The sequence below is a fragment of the Eumetopias jubatus genome, unplaced genomic scaffold, assembly GCF_037043125.1.
Source record: "Eumetopias jubatus isolate StellerSeaLion01/CBP00866 unplaced genomic scaffold, mEumJub1_p1.0 scaffold_9, whole genome shotgun sequence".
Classification (NCBI taxonomy): Eukaryota; Metazoa; Chordata; class Mammalia; order Carnivora; family Otariidae; genus Eumetopias; species Eumetopias jubatus.
Window position 1 is genome coordinate 40,927,238 of NW_028274815.1, and position 18,976 is coordinate 40,946,213.

At 39.3% G+C, this 18,976-nt stretch overlaps 1 protein-coding gene across 2 annotated transcripts in view; it reads right to left on the bottom strand.

Annotated features, from left to right (window-relative positions):
* Window positions 1–18,976, bottom strand: part of DNAH6 (dynein axonemal heavy chain 6) — a 213,209-nt gene that overhangs the window by 79,898 nt on the left and 114,335 nt on the right. For both annotated transcript variants that reach the window (XM_088026190.1, XM_028122448.2), the window contains exons 42-47: window positions 17,221–17,367; window positions 16,576–16,649; window positions 14,702–14,856; window positions 10,523–10,754; window positions 2,122–2,274; window positions 675–815 (exon numbers count right to left, since the gene is read on the bottom strand). In XM_088026190.1, the coding sequence (XP_087882316.1) occupies window positions 675–815; window positions 2,122–2,274; window positions 10,523–10,754; window positions 14,702–14,856; window positions 16,576–16,649; window positions 17,221–17,367 (902 nt within the window). The remainder of the gene's footprint in view (window positions 1–674; window positions 816–2,121; window positions 2,275–10,522; window positions 10,755–14,701; window positions 14,857–16,575; window positions 16,650–17,220; window positions 17,368–18,976) is intronic.

Genomic DNA, 18,976 nt, shown 5'->3' on the forward strand with positions numbered 1-18,976 from the left:
CTCGTCTTGCCTATTCAATGCCCTTGGCACAACTACACTTAAGTCTGTCTGCTGCTCCGTCAATCTATTTCTTTTCTGGATCACTTCCATCGGCACACACACATGCTATTTGTGTTTCCCACTTAAAAACACTTTTCTCTTAACCTCACCATACCCTTGTAGCTACTACCCAGCTCTTGGTGTTCTTTTGGGGCAAAACTTCTTGAAAGAGTTGCCTCTGTTCACTGTCTCTGATTCCTCTCGTCTCTTCTCTCTTGAACCTTCTCCCCCTTCACTCCACTGAAACCAAGTTCTTGTCAAGATGACCAATAATTTCTACATTGCTAAATTCCACAGTCTCCTCTTCCTTTATAAATTCTGTTTAGCCTTTGTTAGGTCTTTATCATTGTCATCTCCTGTATATGAGTAAATTCCTAGCAGGGTTTAAAGCTAATGCAAGTACCCTTGAGTTATTTTTGGGCAATGTGTTACCCCTTTAAAATCAAGTGAATCCAGGGGCACCTGGGTGGCTCAGTTAGTTAAGCCTCTGACTCTTGATCTCAGCTCAGGTCTTGATCTCAGGGTCATGAGTTCAAGCCCCGTGTTGGACTCTGCCTTGGGCGTGGAGCCTACTTAAAAAAAAAAAAATCAAGTGAATCCAGCTTCCCAGAGAGGTATCCTGGTATGTCACCAACCTGGACAAACCAATCAATAGTGCAGCAGTTCACAAGGGATGGAAACATCCGGCATCGGGACCGAAAGGCCTCCCCGACAGGGCTCATACAGAGAACAATGTGCAGCTTCTGACGGACTCTGCTGATAAAGTGCTGAAACACCTGACAAAAAGATATATTTCAATTAAAATAAGGGTGAAGTAACAATGAAAATAAGTGTTAGCTAATGCCTCTGGTTTACCAATACTAAATAAAAACATGTTAGTGTAGCAGATGCGCGAATTGTTTTGGTCAACCTCCATTCCAACCCCTCATGCAGTCTGGAAAGATTAAAAATGACATTTGGCAGACTCCATTGCAACTAGGATTCTGGATGTGATGTAGGTTTTCCTCATCGGCGTATTTAAGGAGGTCTCTTGAGTAAGGTGGAGAGAGGTCTTCCTACAAGTTTTTACTTTGGGGTAGAGGCCACTGAAGAGAGAGACAGGGGCAGGGCCACAATTTGTGTAGGGGCAGAGTCTGGCCGAAGTGGCGTGGGCCTGGAGCAACCGTTTGTGGATGCGGCTCCTTCTGTCAGCTATGTTCTGACAAGGCTGGGGATGTGTGGCTTTGGAGCCGGCAGCCGAAGCAGCAGCATGCTGATTGCTGATGGGTTCAGTGGCTTCCAGGCTCGGCAGCTTCCCTGACCACTGACTTCTACCACGTGCATCTCATGGTCATGCTGAGGAACTCAGCCTGGAGTCCCTTTCTTGGGCTCTCCCAGTGATTCTGTGTTCCTCAAATAAACCCCTTTCTGCTTTTGTCAGCTGAAGTAGACCCTGCTGTTTGTATGTACAAGCCCTGACCTAGTAGTAGAGGAGATCTCACAAGAGGACACAGAGGAGAAGGCCTAAGAAAGAATGGTCAAAAAATTGAAGAACGTCCAGAAGCAAGGGAAAGCACAGGGGTGGGCCAGTAGCAGTGTATGGAATCCAGCACCGTGTTAGTGAAATGGAAGAGAGCAGGAGCTGGGTTGTTCCTTGGGTGGGGCTGGGCCCAGAGACATGGGCAAATCCATTTCTGTTTCAGGTGCTCTGACCTTGCTGATAGGCAAGGGAATCAAAAGTACTGCACTCCTCAGGCAGGGCACTGAGGATATGTGAAATCCTTTTGTGCTGAAAGAAGGATATGGTAAACTGTCCAGTTTGGACAAGACTATGACCTCCGTGGGGCAGTAGGGTTTCTGTTTTCTGCTTTCCACTGACCTCTTTGGAAGTCAGGTGAACCAATGCTTTGAATGCAGGGAGTAAAATACATAGAATTACAAAGGAAACCAATTATATTGGAAAAAACATCCATCCATGGACTCCTCAAAGGGATTTGTAGATTGTTAAAAAGGAAAAAAAGAAAAAAAAAGAAAAAAAGGAAAGGAAGGCTAACACAACGTTTTGTTTTACTAAAGCCATATCACCACTGTGACATGTCCTACCTCATCTCTGTTCCCCTCAGAAATGCCTACTTCTTTCGCCCTTGGTCTGGTGGCTGCTAAAACCTGTTCCAGTTCATCCTTTTCAAATAAATTGGGCACTTCACCTGAGTTCAGGATGTTATTTATATCTTCCAGGAACTCCTCCACTACAATCTGTAGAAGAAAGCAGAGTGATCATTGTAACTCACCCAACCGGTTTACATTTATTACGTGTAAATTGTAAACGAAATATTTAATCAAAATTCACATTGAGTTAATTTTATCTTTAAGAGAAAATAATCTTAAAAATTAGACTGAATATTCTAACACAGAAGTACATTGAGCTTTCATTTTTCATTCCTATATTGCTGCTTTTTCTTTTTTTTAAGATTTTATTTATTTATTTGACAGAGAGAGACACAGCGAGAGAGGGAACACAAGCAGGGGTAAGTGGGAGAGGGAGAAGCAGGCTTCCCGCAGAGCACGGAGCCCGACGCGGGGCTCAATGACCTGAGCCGGAGGCAGATGCATAATGACTGAGCCACCCAGATGCCCCTTTCCTGTATTGTTTCTTAAAAGGAATTCATCTTTGGGATGCCTGGGTGGCTTAGTCATTAGGCGGCTGCCTTCAGCTCAGGTCATGATCCCAGGGTCCTGGGATCGACCCCCACGTCGGGCTCCCTGCTCCACGGGAAGCCTGCTTCTCCCTCTCACACTCCCTCTGCTTGTGTTCCCTCTCTCGCTGTGTCTCTCTCTGTCAAATAAATAAAATCTTAAAAAAAAAAAAAAGGAATTCATCTTTCACATGGTTCAAGTAACATGTACAAACATTTTATTTTACATTTATTTTTTTATTTATTTAAAAAATTTGTTTAGGGGCACCTGGGTGGCTCAGTCGTTAAGCATCTGCCTTCGGCTCAGGTCATGATCCCAGGGTGCTGGGATCGAGCCCCGCACTGGGCTCCCTGCTCCGCTGGAAGCCTGCATCTCCCTCTCCCACTCCCCCTGCTTGTGTTCCCTCTCTCGCTTTGTCTCTCTCTGTCAAATAAATAAATAAAATCTTTAAAAAAAATAAAATTTTGTTTATTTGAGAAAGAGAGAGCACACATGCACACATAGGCATGCAAGTGAGGGGAGGGGCAGAGAGAGAAAATTTTCAAGCAGACTCCCTGATGAGCATGGAGCCCAACGTGGGGCTGGATCCAACGACCCATGAGATCATGACCTGAGCTGAAACCAAGAGTTGGATGCTTAACTGACTGAGCTACCCAGGCACCCCTGTGCAACCATTTTATATTCTGCCCTTTTTCAGCTAACATTTTCTCATAAATATTTATCCATAATTCTGTAGAGTACTCATTGTATTTATAACCATTAATGGGAGCATAACACACTATTGAGCTGATATGCCCTATTTTTACATAGACTTAAATGGTCCACAGTCTTGTTTACATTTTAAGAACATATGTAGGTCTATAGATTTTCTCCCCAGTTGGATTATTTCCTGGGGATAAATTCCCAGGAGTGGGGGGTGCCTGGGTGGCTCAGTCAGTTAAGCATCTGCCTTCTGCTCAGGTCATGATCTCAGGGTCCTGGGATTGAACCCGGTGTTGGGCTCCCTGCTCAGTAGGGAGCCTGCTTCTCCCTCTCCCTCTGTTCCTCCCCCATGCCCCACTGCTTGTGCTCTCTCTCTCTCTCTCAATCAAATAAATAAATCTTAAATAAAAAAATTCCCAGGAGTGGGATCAGCAATTAAAATGCATGAATAGTTTCTGGATTTTGAAGATTTTTAAATTTCCCATTCAATTCAAGTAAGATTTCATTAAACTTTAACATTTATTTTTGCTAGTTTAGGGAGAATTTTGCTTTGGGAGAATTTAATTTGCATTTCTTTGATTATTAGCAAGGGCAAATATGATTCCACATTTATTATTATCCATTAAAAAATCTGTCCAAACTGTAACCATTTAAATATTGGAATTTAATTTTAAATTTGAATGAGTTTTCATATTATAAAATAAAACTTTTGCCTCTAATAATTGATTCAAATATTCAAGAAATGTACAAATTATCCTTTTGTTTCAGTTCACTTTTTAGTGTTAAAAAGTTTGAGTTCTATATATTTAACAATGACAAAATATCTGTTGTTTTATTTTCTTCACTTGTAACTTTTTGTTTTTTCTTGAAGTTGGCATAATTGTGTCTTGTTAATTTTCCCCAAGAGCAAACACTAGTTAGTTCTTTGTTCTGATTTACTTATTTCTGCTTTTATCTTATTATTCACTTTTTTTTGTTGTTGTTTCCTTGGGATCTTTATTTTCCTGAACTTTTAAGTCAACTAACACATGTAGTTTCTAATTTTTTATTAAAATCTATAAATTTAATCCTAAGAACTGTTTGACTGCATTCACAGATTTTTATTTATATTAAGTTCATTTTCCCTGTTCTCTAAATAGAGATTTAAATTTTGATGTTCTTGACTCAGGAAATTTTTATATGAAATTTTTTTTGAAGATTTTATTTACTTAAGAGAGAGAGAGAGCTAGCAAGAGACAGCACGAGCAGGGAGGAGAGGGAGAAGCAGGCTCCCCAATATACACACATAGGCATGCAAGTGAGGGGAGGGATAGAGAGAGAAAGGACCACTATGCTGGGCTCGATCCCAGGACCCCGGGATCATGACCTGAGCCCAAGGCAGATGCTTTAACCTATTGAGTCACCCAGGCACCCCTATATGAAAGTTTTAAAGTCCTGAGCCACATCATTAATTTCTCCTTTAATTAGAGCATGGACAAAGAATGTTATCACCATAGTTTATGCTTTTTTGAATTTATTGAAAATTTGTTTAAGCCTAACATATGATCAATTTTTGTAAACCTTCAGTAGTATTAGAAAGTATTTTCTTTGTAAAATATAAATGTAGTATATAGCCATTAATTCCAGCTTAGGAATTATATTCTTCATATTATCTAAACATACTTACAACTACTTTGTATTTGCTAGAAATAGCAAATTAAAATTTTTAATGTCTTGGGGCGCCTGAGTGGCTCAGATGGTTGAGCGTCTGCCTTCGGCTCAGGTCACGATCCCAGGGTCCTGGGATTGAGCCCCTCATCGGGCTCCCAGCTTGACGGGGGCCTGCTTCTCCCCCTCCCTCTGCTTCTCCCCCTACTCATGTTCTCTCTCTCTCTCTGTATCTCTGTGTCTCAAATGAATAAATAAAAAAATCTTAAAAAAAAAGAAAAAGAAAAAAATTTTTAATGTCTTGTTTCTCTCAACTTCTCATAGTTATAATAGTTTTATATATATACACACACATACATACATTAATTTCAGTTATTATGGTTATGTTTACTCTCCATTAACATTGAATATTTGAGACTGATTGGGGCTTTCAAAAGGGTATAATAGCCTTTTGTTTGCTTAAAGTGGAGCAAGACAGTCTGACTTGATCTCTGGAGCTTTAACATTTAAGAACCTTTTTATATAACTTGCTTTATTTTTAAAGGCAACATTAAACTTCTATAAGAAATATTTTAATTTCAGAATAATAAGAAACTACAGATAAACAAAATTAAGAAAATAAAAAAATCACTCACAATCCCATGACCCAGACATTTTCTAATTGTATATACAGCATGTCTGTTTAGTTATACATTAAACCAAAGAACCTATATGGTAGATGATTTGTATATGTGTTATGATGTAACAACACATCATAAATACTTCTCACATTAATTAATGTGTATTTCCACATAGTAATTTCAAATTTTTTACAAACTGTCCTATTGTATAATTATAGCACAATTTACTTGTGTGACTCATTGAAAAATGAGGCTATTTAAAATTAACTGTTATTTTAAAATACTGTATTAGATTTTCTTGTACATACAACTTTATATGCAGCTGTGATTATAAGTAAGAGAAATTTAAGGGCTTTAACTGCATATTGCCAGTTACCTTCCAGATGATTTTGCTAATTCACAAGTGAGGTCTATGCAAGGCCTATTTCTTGACACCTTTGTCAATACTGCATATTATGGGGACGCCTGGGTGGCCCAGTTGTTAAGCATCTGCCTTCGGCTCAGGTCATGATCCCGGGGTTCTGGGATCGAGCCCCATATTGAGCCCCGCATTCATTGGGCTCCCTACTCGGCTGGAAGCCTGCTTCTCCCTCTCCCACTCCCCCTGCTTGTGTTCCTGCTCTCACTATCTCTCTCTCTCTCTGTCAAATAAACAAATAAAATCTTTAAAAAATAATAATAATAAAAAATACTGCATATTATGATTTTTTAACCTTTGTCTGTGTGCAAGGCCAACCCCTGACATTTATCTTTACTGAAATTTCTTTGGTTACTGGTGAGGCTGAACATTTCTTCAGGTGTTTAAAGCCCTTGATATTTTTTTTGGGGGGGGGGACTTCCTAACTTCCTATTCACATTTTATTACATTTTAAAATTTCTTCTATTGATGGCTTGTCTTCTTTTCATTTGAAAAAGACTGTATTTGTATTTATTTTCCAGCTTTATTGAGATATAATTGACATATAACATTTTGTAAATTTAAGGTATACAATGTATTGATTTGCTACACTTACATATTGCAACATGATTACCACTATGGTATTAGTTAACACTTCCATCACATCACATAATTACCATTTCTTTTTTTTTTTTTTGTGGTGAGAACATTTCAGGTTTACTCTCTTCGCACATTAAAGTATATAAGTTTCGTTAACTATAGTCACCATGCTGTACATTAGATTCTTAGAACTTAATTCATCTTATAACTGGACGTTTGTACCCTTTGCCCTTTGACCAACATCTCACCATTTTCCCCATCCTCCAGCCCCTGGTAACCACTATGCTTTCTGTTTCTGTGAATTTGGCTTCTTTTAGATCCACATATAAGTGATATCATACAGTATTTATCTTTCTCTGTTGACTATTTCATTTAGCATAATGTCCTCAAGTTTCATCCATGTTCTTGTAAACAGCAGGATTTCCTTCTTCCTCATGGCTGAACAATACTCCATTATGGGTCTCTGTGTGTGTATACTTATGTGTGTGTGTGTGTGTGTGTGTGTGCGCGCGTGTGTATATATACATGCCATATCTTCTTTATCCATTCATTTATTGATGGACACTTAGGTTGTTTCCATATCTTGACTATCGTGAATAATGCTGCAATAAACATCTTTGAGATCTTGTTTTCATTTCCTTTAGATATATACCCAGAAGTGGGATTGCTGGATCATATGGTAGTTCTATTTTTAAGTGTTTGAGGAACCTCCATATTGTTTTCCATAGTGGCTGCACCAATTTATTTTTTATTATTATTATTTTGGGGGGGTTGTCAAATGATCCTTTATTGAAACATTTTCCTTTGTAGTTAGCTTGCTGGGCATTCCACCGCACCACTGTTGATGTCATCTACGATGTCATGAGGGTGGCAGCTATCAACATTACAGCCCACAGACTGGGCAGTCCCCAGGATCTCTTTAATGGTTCCAGAGAGTTCTCTGGCTAAAGATCGGTGTTGCATCTGTTGGGCAATATTGACAATCTCATCAAAAGTGATATTTCCACTGTGCTTAATGCTTTTCTGCCTCTTTCTGTCTCTTGGTGGTTCCTTGAGGGCTTTGATAATTAGGGCAGAGACAGAAGGTACCACTTCAATCTGGGCCTGTCTGTTCTGAACGGTCAGTTTTACTGTAATTCTTAGACCCCTCCAATCACCAGTCGCCTTGGTGATGTCATCACCAACCTTTTTTGGAGACAGACCCAGCAGGCCTATCTTCGGGGCCAGGGCAGACATGGCACTGACTTCGCCACCTGTGTACCTCAGGTACATGACTTTGATCTCGTTGGGGTCAAATTTAGGTGGTATGGCAGAGGTGGTTGGTGTCGGATGAACCTGGATTCAGGATGACCAAAGACAGTTGCACTTTTGCCTCCTCTGAGCCGAAAGCCAAAAGAGAGCAGCTGCACCAATTTAATTCCCACCAACAGTGCACACGGTTCCTGTTTATCCACATCCTTGCCAATGCTTGTTGTCCCTTGTCTTTTTGATGATAGCCATGGTAGGCTATATGTTTCTAGGATTTTATCCATGTCTTCCAGGTTATTCAATTTGTTGGCATGTAATTGTGTGAGGTGATCTCATTGTGGTTTTGATTTGCATTTCCCTGATATTACTGATGTTGAGTATCTCTTCATGTACCTGTTCTGTTGGACATGTGCATGTCTTCTTTGGAAAATTGTCTATTCAGGTCCTCTGCCCATTTTTTTAAATTGAATTTTTTTTTCCTATTGAGTTGTATGAGTTTTTTATATATTTAATTATAATGAACCTTTCAGGTTCAACCTATTTGAGCCTCATGGATCTGGATATCCATTTCTCTCTCCAGGTTTGGAAAGTTTTCAGCCATTATTACTTTAAGTATATTTTTTTTTCTTTTTCTTTCTCTTCTTCTGGAATTCTCATAATTTGGACATTATTTCTTTTCATTATGTCCTATCAGTTCTGTAGGCTTTTTCATTCTTTTTTCTTTTTGTGCCTCTGACTGGATAATTTCAAATGTCCTGTCTTTTAAGTGACTGATTCTTTTTTCCGCATGGTCAAGTGTGCTTCTGAAGCTCTCCATTGAATTCTTCAGATCAGTCATTGTATTTTTCAGTTCAGGATTTCTGTTCGGGTTTTTTGATGGTTTCTTTTTCCTTGTTGAACTTCTTGTTCTGTTCATCCATCATTTTCCCAATTTTGTTTAGTTGTCTGTGTGTTCTTAGAGCTCACTAAATTTCTTCAAGAGAATTATTCTGAGTTCTTTATTTGACAGTTCATCGATCTCCATTTATTTAGGGTCAGTTATCGGGGCTTTCTTCATTTTCTTTGGTGGTGTCACGTTTACCTGATTTTTCATGATCCTTGATTCCTTACACTGGTATCTGCTCATTTGAGGAAGTGGTTTCCTCTTCCAGACTTTACAGGTTTGCTGTGGCAGAGACAATTCACCAGTCTGCTTAGTTTGGGTTTCTGGACATGTCAGCTAGCAATCCTTGAGCAGGCGGGGCTTGCTGCCAGGGTCTACTTTGGGGTGAGGCCACTGCCCAAGCTCTGAGATTGGAGGTGGGGTCCTACTGGCTGAGAACAGTTGGACAGGACTGCTGACTTGGTTCCCTCCGCAAGCAAGGTTTGTAGGATGGGCTATGTGGTTGCCTAGATTCTCTGGCCTGGCTTTCTCGATGGCTGGGACTGGGTACTATACTCAGTAACAGGTAAGGCTATGAATTAGCTTCCCTGTCCTGGTGTCAGTGGAGTAAGACCCAAGGCCCCCATGCCTCATTGTTTGGGGACCTAAATAAAGCAAGGCTGTGCACTGAATTCTCTGGCCAGATGAAGCCACTGGTTCTGCTTTGCAGACAGGGAGCAGGGCTGCTAGATGGGCCATGCAGCTGCTTGTGTACTCTGGTTAGGTTTCTGGTCAGGTGGGCTAAAAGCTGTGTTCAGCAATGGGTGAAGTTACAAATTAGTTTCTCTGCCAGGGTGGAACAGGAGAACTGGCTCCAAGGCCGGAAAGGCTCTCTCTTTGTGGTCTTGACTCAAGCCAACCTGTACCCCAAGTTTCCTTTCTGAATGGACCCCCTGGCTTTGCTCTGTGGATAATTGTCTCTGCTTGCTTTATTTTCCACTCAATCGTTGTTGGTGGCCAGAGCTGGTGGTGTATAGACATTTGGCTAGGGGTCCTTTCTCATTTGTAAAAAATATTTATATATTCAGATATAAATTCCCTGCATGTCACAGATGTTAAAAATATTTTCCCATTTTATGACTGTACTTAATTTAAAATAATTTAAGATATTTATGCATCAGATCTATCACGTTTTTATTCCTGCTTAATTTCTATAAAAGTTTATTTTCCCTAATGTTGAAATGCCCAAGTATAGTCAATGTAGAAAATTTTCTTCTTTAGAATAAATTCGAGATCAGTTAAATTGGTTCTTATAGACATAGATGTAATCATGTAATCTATTTTAATTTTAAAGTTAATTTAACCCTAAAACAGACATCATTATTTTCCTTTTCTTGTGTAAGGCATATTTCCCTAATTGATTTCAGTTAGGGAATAACTTCCTTATATTTACTGCTACAGAAACAATTTATTACTTTCTACTATCCATGTCCTTCTCAAAGAAAAGCTCAAACCTCTCTCACCCCCTTAATCTTTGATCATATTTACTTACTCAGAATTTAAAGGGTAAGAAAATGGTTGGTAAAATAAATGAAAATGTAGTATAAAAGTCTTTTACAAGGTCTAAGACATCTGCTATACGAGGGAACGGTTCCTTGAACTACATCATACAAACTATTCAAAGCACACTCATGATCATGACACTTGTACTTTAGCTATTTAAACATATACCTGGGTGTCCGTGAAGAGAAAGACCATATTCCTGTCATCTACACCAGCCAGTTTGTACAACTTCCTCAGGTCTTCGTGAAAACTGTCATAATTATATCCCCGGCTCAGTTCAATTTGCAAACATTTGTAACCACATATGTGAGCTGCAAGTCTTGTAAGAGACTGCTTTCCTGTGCCTCCTACTCCAACAAGCAGGGCGTTGCCTCTTTCCTGACGGATCATGCGGGCAATCCTGCAGGCAGCAAAGTAGAGAAAGACTTTGTATTTCTTTTCTTTCTTTCTTTTTTTAAAAGATTTTATTTATTTATTAGAGACAGAGAGAGAACAAGCAGGAGGGAGGGGTAGAGGGAGAGGGAGAAGCAGACTCCTCACTGAGCAGGGAATCTAATGTGGGACTCGATCCCAGGATACTGGGATCATGACCTGAGCCGAAGGCAGACCCTTAACCGACTGAGCAACCCGGGCGCCCTGCTTTTGTGTTTCAATGGCAGAATTGAGTAGTTGTGACAGGGACAATATGACCTGCAGAGTCTAAAATATTTATTACCCGGCCCTTTATAAAAGAAGTTTGTTGGCTCCTTTCCTAGGATCTTTTGCCAACTAGAGTAAGCAAACAGATGATTTAGGCACCATTTCCACTGTTATGTCTCTAACACAGTGGCACATCTTATAGAAGACACAACAGATTATTGTTTATTTCTCTTCAGTCACCCAGGTAGGTATAAAATTGAGAGGTAAAGGGATATGTAATAATGTTTTGCTATTGTTTTCCATAATGTGCACATGTTTGACAGTAGATGAAATATTGACTATTATAAAAATCTTGCATTTTATATGTTACTCTTTCCTTGTTTCATGTATAGTACAGTAATTTGATTATTTTCATCCTAGATTATTGGAAACAAATAACTTGTCCATTCTGTTTCCAGTGTTCTTCTTCCCGTCAACTTACATATCCAGAGATAGAAAACCCCCTTCATTAGGTTACATTTTCTCTACTGTAGTAGATAAGAGATGGCTGTCCTCATTAATGGCTTACATTTTCATAGAGATCTGTTTTACCATCCTTGAAGTGTGGTGACAACTTTAGGCATATGTAATAGGTGGAAACAGCCTGGAGCAAATTGCCCTTTGAAAACACAGGCTCTAAAGTAAAAACAATTTTTTTTTTTTCTGAGTTGAGAAGGCTTTTATCCACTTATCCTATGCAAAAAAAAAAAAGTCTAAAATGTCACCAACAAATGGAAATGTAGTGTCTGCCAAATTACTGAATATTTAGTAATTGTCCCTTAATTCATGTTCATAATGAAGCCCTTTCTATTGCTACTCAGCAGTAGGTATTTGAAAACTCTTACAAGCAGAAATTTGTTTACTCTAATTCCTACCTACTGATCCTCTTTAGAAAAAGATGTCTACATCGTTATTCACATGGCAGCCCTTTATGTGTCTGAAAACCAAGTCTCCTCCATTCTACAAATGGCTTTTAATTTCCTCCTGTAATATTTTAAGCAATCCTTGAGTAGCCTGGTGATTATCTTTCACAAAAGTCAGAAAGATTATAAATAAATTTAAGCTGACTCTACCTATTATTTGGTCTATTCTCCAGGAAGTTTCTCAGACAGGGGACTGCCATTATTTTTTCTTTGCAGGCTTGGGGCCTGTGTGAGCTATAGGATAAACGTTGTTAGGAGGTGGTGTGTGGGTATGTTGTCAGGGGGATAGATGAGAAGCAAGTGGTATCTCGACAACCCCATGACAAACTATTGTATAACACTGGAGTTGTGATGAAAATAAATTCCCATATTAGAGTTAATTAAACAGAAGTAGAGGAAAGGTAAAAGACTTGATTGTTTATGGTTTATAGAAAAAAAATCCTAGGATTTAACAGTCAAACTTAACATGATGCAATACTAAAATGTAGTTGACAAGGGAAAAAAACAGTCATTAAAATCTTGCTATGGTAGCAGACCATGGGAGATCCTGTCCTCACACACACTTCACAATGTGGATTCCACAGAATACTGTATCAAGTCTGGGTGTCACATTTTAAGTGGAAAGTGGAGAAATTATCAAGTGCTCAGTATGTTGAGGCTGGAAATAATCCCTAACAGGCAATAGTGGAAGATCTGGGTTATATCTGCCCAGAGAATACAACGCTAAGAGGAGCCTAGTCACAATTTTCAAATATTTGGAGGGCTGTAATGAAAAAACTGGATCCATTTTGGGTGGAGGCACCTGCAGCCGAGTTAGAGTCAAAGGGCTAGATGCGATTCTCTGCCTATGACTCACTAGCTTGGGGACTTTGGACTATTCACCTAATCTCTCTGTGGTACACAGTATTGTCCAAAAATGGCTACAGTACTATTTCTGGGCCTACTGGCTCTTTGGTCCTGTCAAGAGATAGAGTCTCTGACCCCTTCTTGTGGACTGGGTGGGCCTGTGCCACTCCATTGACTAACAGAGCTATGGTAGAAGTGATGCTATGTGACTTCCTAGGTTAAGTCATGAGAGGCCATTTGGCTTCTACTGTCGCTCTCAGGGCACAAGCTTGGGAGCCCGGAGCCATGGGAGAAGCCGCCGCGCTAAGTGACACAGGCAGTATGTACAGAGGCAGAGATGTGCCAGGCACTCCAGCTGCTGTCTGACTTGAACTGCATTGAGACAGAACCACTGGGAACCATGAGATCATGAACTAATGAAGCCACCAAGGGTTGCATTGATTGATTATGACCACTGGAATATTCTCTGAGTCTTATTTGTAGAGAGATTAGGATATTGAGCCGCAGAGAGGCATTACCACAGTTTAATGAGATACTCCATATCATGGTTTTATATTCATGCTGAGTGCCATTATTGTCACTGCTTCACAGGATGGGACAGATACCACATGTCACAGGGAGAAGATTTGGCATCATCCTTGAAGTGTCATTTCAATACTTGGAATTGTCCAACAGTATACAGATGCACTTTAAAAAGTGGTGCATCCTGGGATGCCTGGGTGGCTCAGACGGTTGGGCGTCTGCCTTTGGCTCGGGTTGTGATCCCGGGGTCCTGAGATCGAGCCCCACGTCCGGCTCCCTGCTCGGCGGGGAGCCTGCCTCTCCCTCTGCCTGCCACTCCCCCTGCTTGTGCTCTCTCTTTCTCTGACAAATAAATAAATAAAATATTAAAACAAATTAAAAAAGTGGTGCATCCTATGATTTCCCTCATATGCGGAATTAAAGAGACAAAACAAAAGAACAAAGAAAAAAAAAGAGACAAAAAAACAGACCCTTAACTATCGAGAACAAACTGATGGTTACCAGAGCGGGCGATGGGTGAAATAGGTGAAGGGGATTCAGAGTGCACTTGTCATGATGAGCACCGAATACTGTGCAGAAGTGTTGAATCATTGTATTGTACATCCGAAACTAATACAACACTGTATGTCAATTATACTGGAATTAAAATTTGGAAAAAAAGTGGTGTATGCCCCAAGGACTGCAGATATTCAGGCTGGATACGTATTTGTCAGGGATGTCTCTCAAAGGAAACTTTTGTGGGTAAGAGTCAGACTCATAAACAGATGGAATCTACAATCCTTGGATTTCACTCATTTTGCTATAATCTTGAACCCCATCTTTCTTTAGGCATGCATGTAATCAGCCTTGTCATACTGTACATGTATCTCTGTAAACTACCTTAGATCCTTTTTTGTAATGAGATAGGGCATTTAAAACAAAAACAACCTATTAATATTTAGCAAAAATAACTCCTGGGACTCCATAGAAAGTTCATGCCACTAATATTTAAAATATATAAGGAGGGGCACCTGGGTGGCTCAGTCAGTTAAGCGTCCGACTCTTGATTTTGGCTCAAGTCATGATCTCAGGGTCCTGAGCTCAAGCCCTGCATTGGGCTCCAAACTGGGCATGAAGCCTGCTTAAGATTCTCTCTCTTCCTCTCCCTCTGCCCCTCCCCACCCCTGCTCTCTCTCTCTCTTTTCCCCTTTCTAAAATAAATAAATTAATAAATAATAAAATAAATAAATATATATATAATAACTTTTACATTACAGCAAGATTTGCTAATAGGCCTTTGTTCATCTAGAAATCTAAAGACTTTTGTACGACTTAATTCTTACCTTTTAATACACAAGAAATCAGATCAATGCATTATTGGGCACTTTATAGTACATACCTTGAAACATGTTCTATAGCATCCTGGAAGAACACCAACTTTACTTCTTTGGGATTTGTAAGGTTATAATCATCAAGATAGTCCTCTAGAACATTTGCGATTTTCTCCATATCAGGCATGTCATCATAAATCCGGTCAATCTTATCTGCTCCAAACTATAAGATGATTTATGGGAGAGGGACCAAGTTAGATCAATTATGATCCAACATTCATAACCGTAGGAGGGAACATGATTTTATCCATGTTACTATGTAATAATTTGCATGCATATTTTATTATTTGCATATATATTTGCATATATTTATGTATGTGTGTATATATATATATATATACACACACATATATATATGCGCAAGGCTTTCAACCCAAGGAAATGGGACTAAGAAACTCAGATTTTCATGGTAACTGAAAATCCATTTCATTTAACTTCAAATAGTACATTGGAATTTCAATGATCTTTGCTATAAAATTCACACAGGAGCTCAGAAATAGGTTTCCAGTTTTTCTTGCTATACCTTACTTTGGGTTTGTACTTTTGCTCTCAGGCTGTTGACATCGGAGAAGCTAAATGGGCTGAAAATGATGCATGCCAGAGTGTTATGGTCATAAACAATCATGCCAGAACTACATGTAGTTTTTACACAGCAGTCATCTGATTAAATAAATCATGGAGAATGAAATTTGGGGTGAACTAGAAGGAATTAAGTTCCTGTTTGATGTCTTGTGTGGACCTGTGGATGTGGTCTTTTCTTTGCTGGGGCAACTGCCCTGGGGGCATTTTCATTTGGAGCCAGTGACTAAAATAATTTAAGAAGGGTCCAACTGTTGCTTTCCCTTTGCTTTATTCTCCCATTTGATGATTATATCAGTAGAAACACATGGGAAATATAATCACCACCTGGAAACAAACTTTGGACTTTGTTTTTAATAATACATTTAAATAGATATATTGCATATAAATAAATTATTTATCTTTTTTATTTGATAGGGATTGATAGGTGATGAGGTAATTCCATACATACAATACAAAGACAAGTTCGTGCTTTTGTTTAACCGGCACTGATTGAGAGCCTGCTGTATACCGAGCTCTGTGCGGGAAGCTGGGGATTTAGGGTGAACAGAACAGACACAGCCCCTGCACTCTTGGAGACACTAGGAATGTTGTACCCAAACAAAAGTCAACTTGGTAAAACGAGATGGTTACCTATCAACATAGGTAGGCTGGTTAGAAGGAAGACTTATTCAAGGCGGTTCTAGAAGGCAAAATTAGGGCTGGTGGGTACACGTTATTGGGGGTACAAACTGAGGAGCATAATGTCAGAGAAATTTTGCTACTGATGAGAGCTACCCTGAAATGAGGAGGGCAGCATGGCTACCTACTGAGCTGCTGGAAGCATGTGAGCACAGGCTGAACAGCCACACAGAATACAGTAAGTGGGGGGAATGCCAGTCCTGAGTTAAGAAACTAACCCCCCTGTTTCCTTCCAAATCAAAAACTTGATGGGTCTCTGATTCAAACTATTGCCAAAACGAATGTGACTAGATCAGGAGTCAGCAGTCTGTTTCTCTAAAGGGCCAGATAATAAGTACTTTAGGCTTTGCAGGTCATATTGCCTCTGTTGCTACCACCCCACTGTGTCTTGTCATGTGAGAACAGCACACAGTCAAGTGGGCGTGGCTGTGTGTCCAAAGAACTTTATTTACAAAAATGGGCAATGGGATAGATTTGGCCTATAGGCCATAGCTTGCTGACCCCTGGTCTAGATCTTTAATCTTCACAGATGCAAAGTTCTTGTTGAATATGAAATTGAACTGTAAAATAGCAAATGCTTCATTTATCTTCAAATATAGGCAAGTCAGTTCAAGATACTTGCCTTAATAAAGTCTCCAAAGATGATGGGTCTAGTCAAAAAATATTCCAGGCCAATTGCAATTCCAAAATGTTTATCTATTCAAAAACAAAATCAATTTGTCATATATGATAAACTTGAATGCAGTGTTTCAATAAGATATACAGAAGAATATCAGCTGTTGCTTTACTTAGAAGGCTTAACTAGTAAATGAAAGTTGAGAGAAAGCCATGTTGATACCACACCATTTTAGTTTGGTTGATAATCCCCTGGATTTAAGATTAAGAATGTTTAATATTAATAAAAATTTTATTAAATAATAGATATTGAATATATATTTAATAAATAAGAGGCACTTTAGAGATATCCTGGCTTCTTACCAGACAAAATGCTGGTTCTCTTTCTTTCACTTTTCTACTTAAAATTGCATACTGAATTTAAAATATTAATTCTTCCTGAATTTTAATAAAATGATTTTCCTAATATTTCACATATTTCTACATATTTGAGTCACTGAAGAGAAAGAACTTTTACCCATGAATGACTAAAACTCATTTTGCTTTACTTTATCTAAGCTCATTTTAATTTTTCTTTATAGAAATCAAATTGCTTTTCTAGGCCCCCCACCAAAGAAAGAAAAAGAACAGGTACATAACGATTGATATTTACTGGCCATTTCTGTCAAAATAGTATGGAAATAGTGTTTATCTTCATTATTAATCAAGCGGTCATGGAAAACTCTTTGGCATTCATGGCAGAAGAGTCTAAATATCTGTATTTCTTCTCTTATTGTTCCTGGATCACACTGGAGGATACCTGTTTTTGAAGAAAGAGGAAAAAGGAAACTTCTACATTTGTGAAATATCTAGTAACAGTTTAATTAACTAGAAAATCCTGCTGAAGTCCAGCTTTATCCCCACACTACCAGAGGTGGGTGCTTCCCTAGTGGGTATACACACATAGAATAATGGTGATATCTCCACAGTTTGGCTATTGCAGACATTGCTGCTATGAACATTGGGGTGCATACGGCCCTTCTTTTCACTACACAGATGTAGTGTCATCTGTGTAGACACAGATGTAGACACAGAAGACATCTGTGTCTTTGGGGTAAATACCCAGGACTGCAATTGCTGGGTCATAGGGTAGCTCTATTTTTTAATTTTTGAGGCACCTCCACACTGTTTTCCAAAGTGGCTGTACCAACTTGCATTCCCACCACCAGTGTTAGAGGGTTCCCCTTTCTCCACAATCTCTCCAACATTTGTTGTTTCTTTCCCTGTCCATTTTTGCCATTCTAACTGGTGTAAGGTGGTATCTCAATTTGGTTTTGATTTGAATTTCCCTGATGGCTAATGATGATGAACATTTTTTCATGTGTCTGTTAGCCATTTGTATGTCTTCTTCAGAGAAGTGTCCTTTCATATCTTCTGCCCATTTTTTCGACTTATTTGTTTTTTGGGTGTTGAGTTTGAGAAGTTCTTTATAGATCTTGGATACCAGCCCTTTATCTGTAGTGTCATTTGCTAATATCTTCTCCCATTCTGTGGGTTGCCTCTTTGTTTTGTTGACTGTTTCCTTTGCTGTGCAGAAGCTTTTTATCTTGATGAAGTCCTAAAAGTTCATTTTTGCTTTTGTTTCACTAGCTTTTGGAGATGTATCTTGAAAGAAGTTGCTGTGGCTGATGTCAAAGTGGTTACTGCCTATGTTCTCCTCTAGAATTTTGATGGATTCCTGTCTTACACTGAGGTCTTTCACCCATTTTGAGTTTATCTTTGTGTATGGTGTTAGAGAATGGTCGAGTTTCATTTTTCTGCATGTGGCTGTCCAATTTTCCCAGCACCATTTATTGAAGAGACTGTCTTTTTTCCATTGCATGTTTTTTCCTGCCTTGTCGAAGATTATTTGACCATACAGTTGAGGGTCCATATCTGGGTTCTCTATTCTGTTCCATTGGTCTATATGCACCCCAATGTTCATAGCAGCAATGTCCATAATAGCCAAACTGTGGAAAGAGCAGAGATGCCCTTCAACAGATGAATGGATAAAGAAGATGTGGTCCATAGATACAATGGAATATCACTCGGCCATCAGAAAGGATGAATACCCAACTTTTACATCAACATGGATGGGACTGAAGGAGATTATGCTAAGTGAAATAAGTCAAGCAGAGAAAGTCAATTATCATATGATATGATTTCACTTATTTGTGGAACATAAGGAACAGCATGGAGAACATTAGGAGAAGGAAGGGAAAAATGAAGGAGGGGGGAAATCGGAGGGAGAGATGAACCATGAGAGACTATGGACTCTGAGAAACAAACAGTGTTTTAGAGGGGAATGGGGGGGGGATTGGTTAGCCCGGTGATGGGTATTAAGGAGGGCATGTATTGCATGGAGCACTGGGTGTTATACGAAAACAATG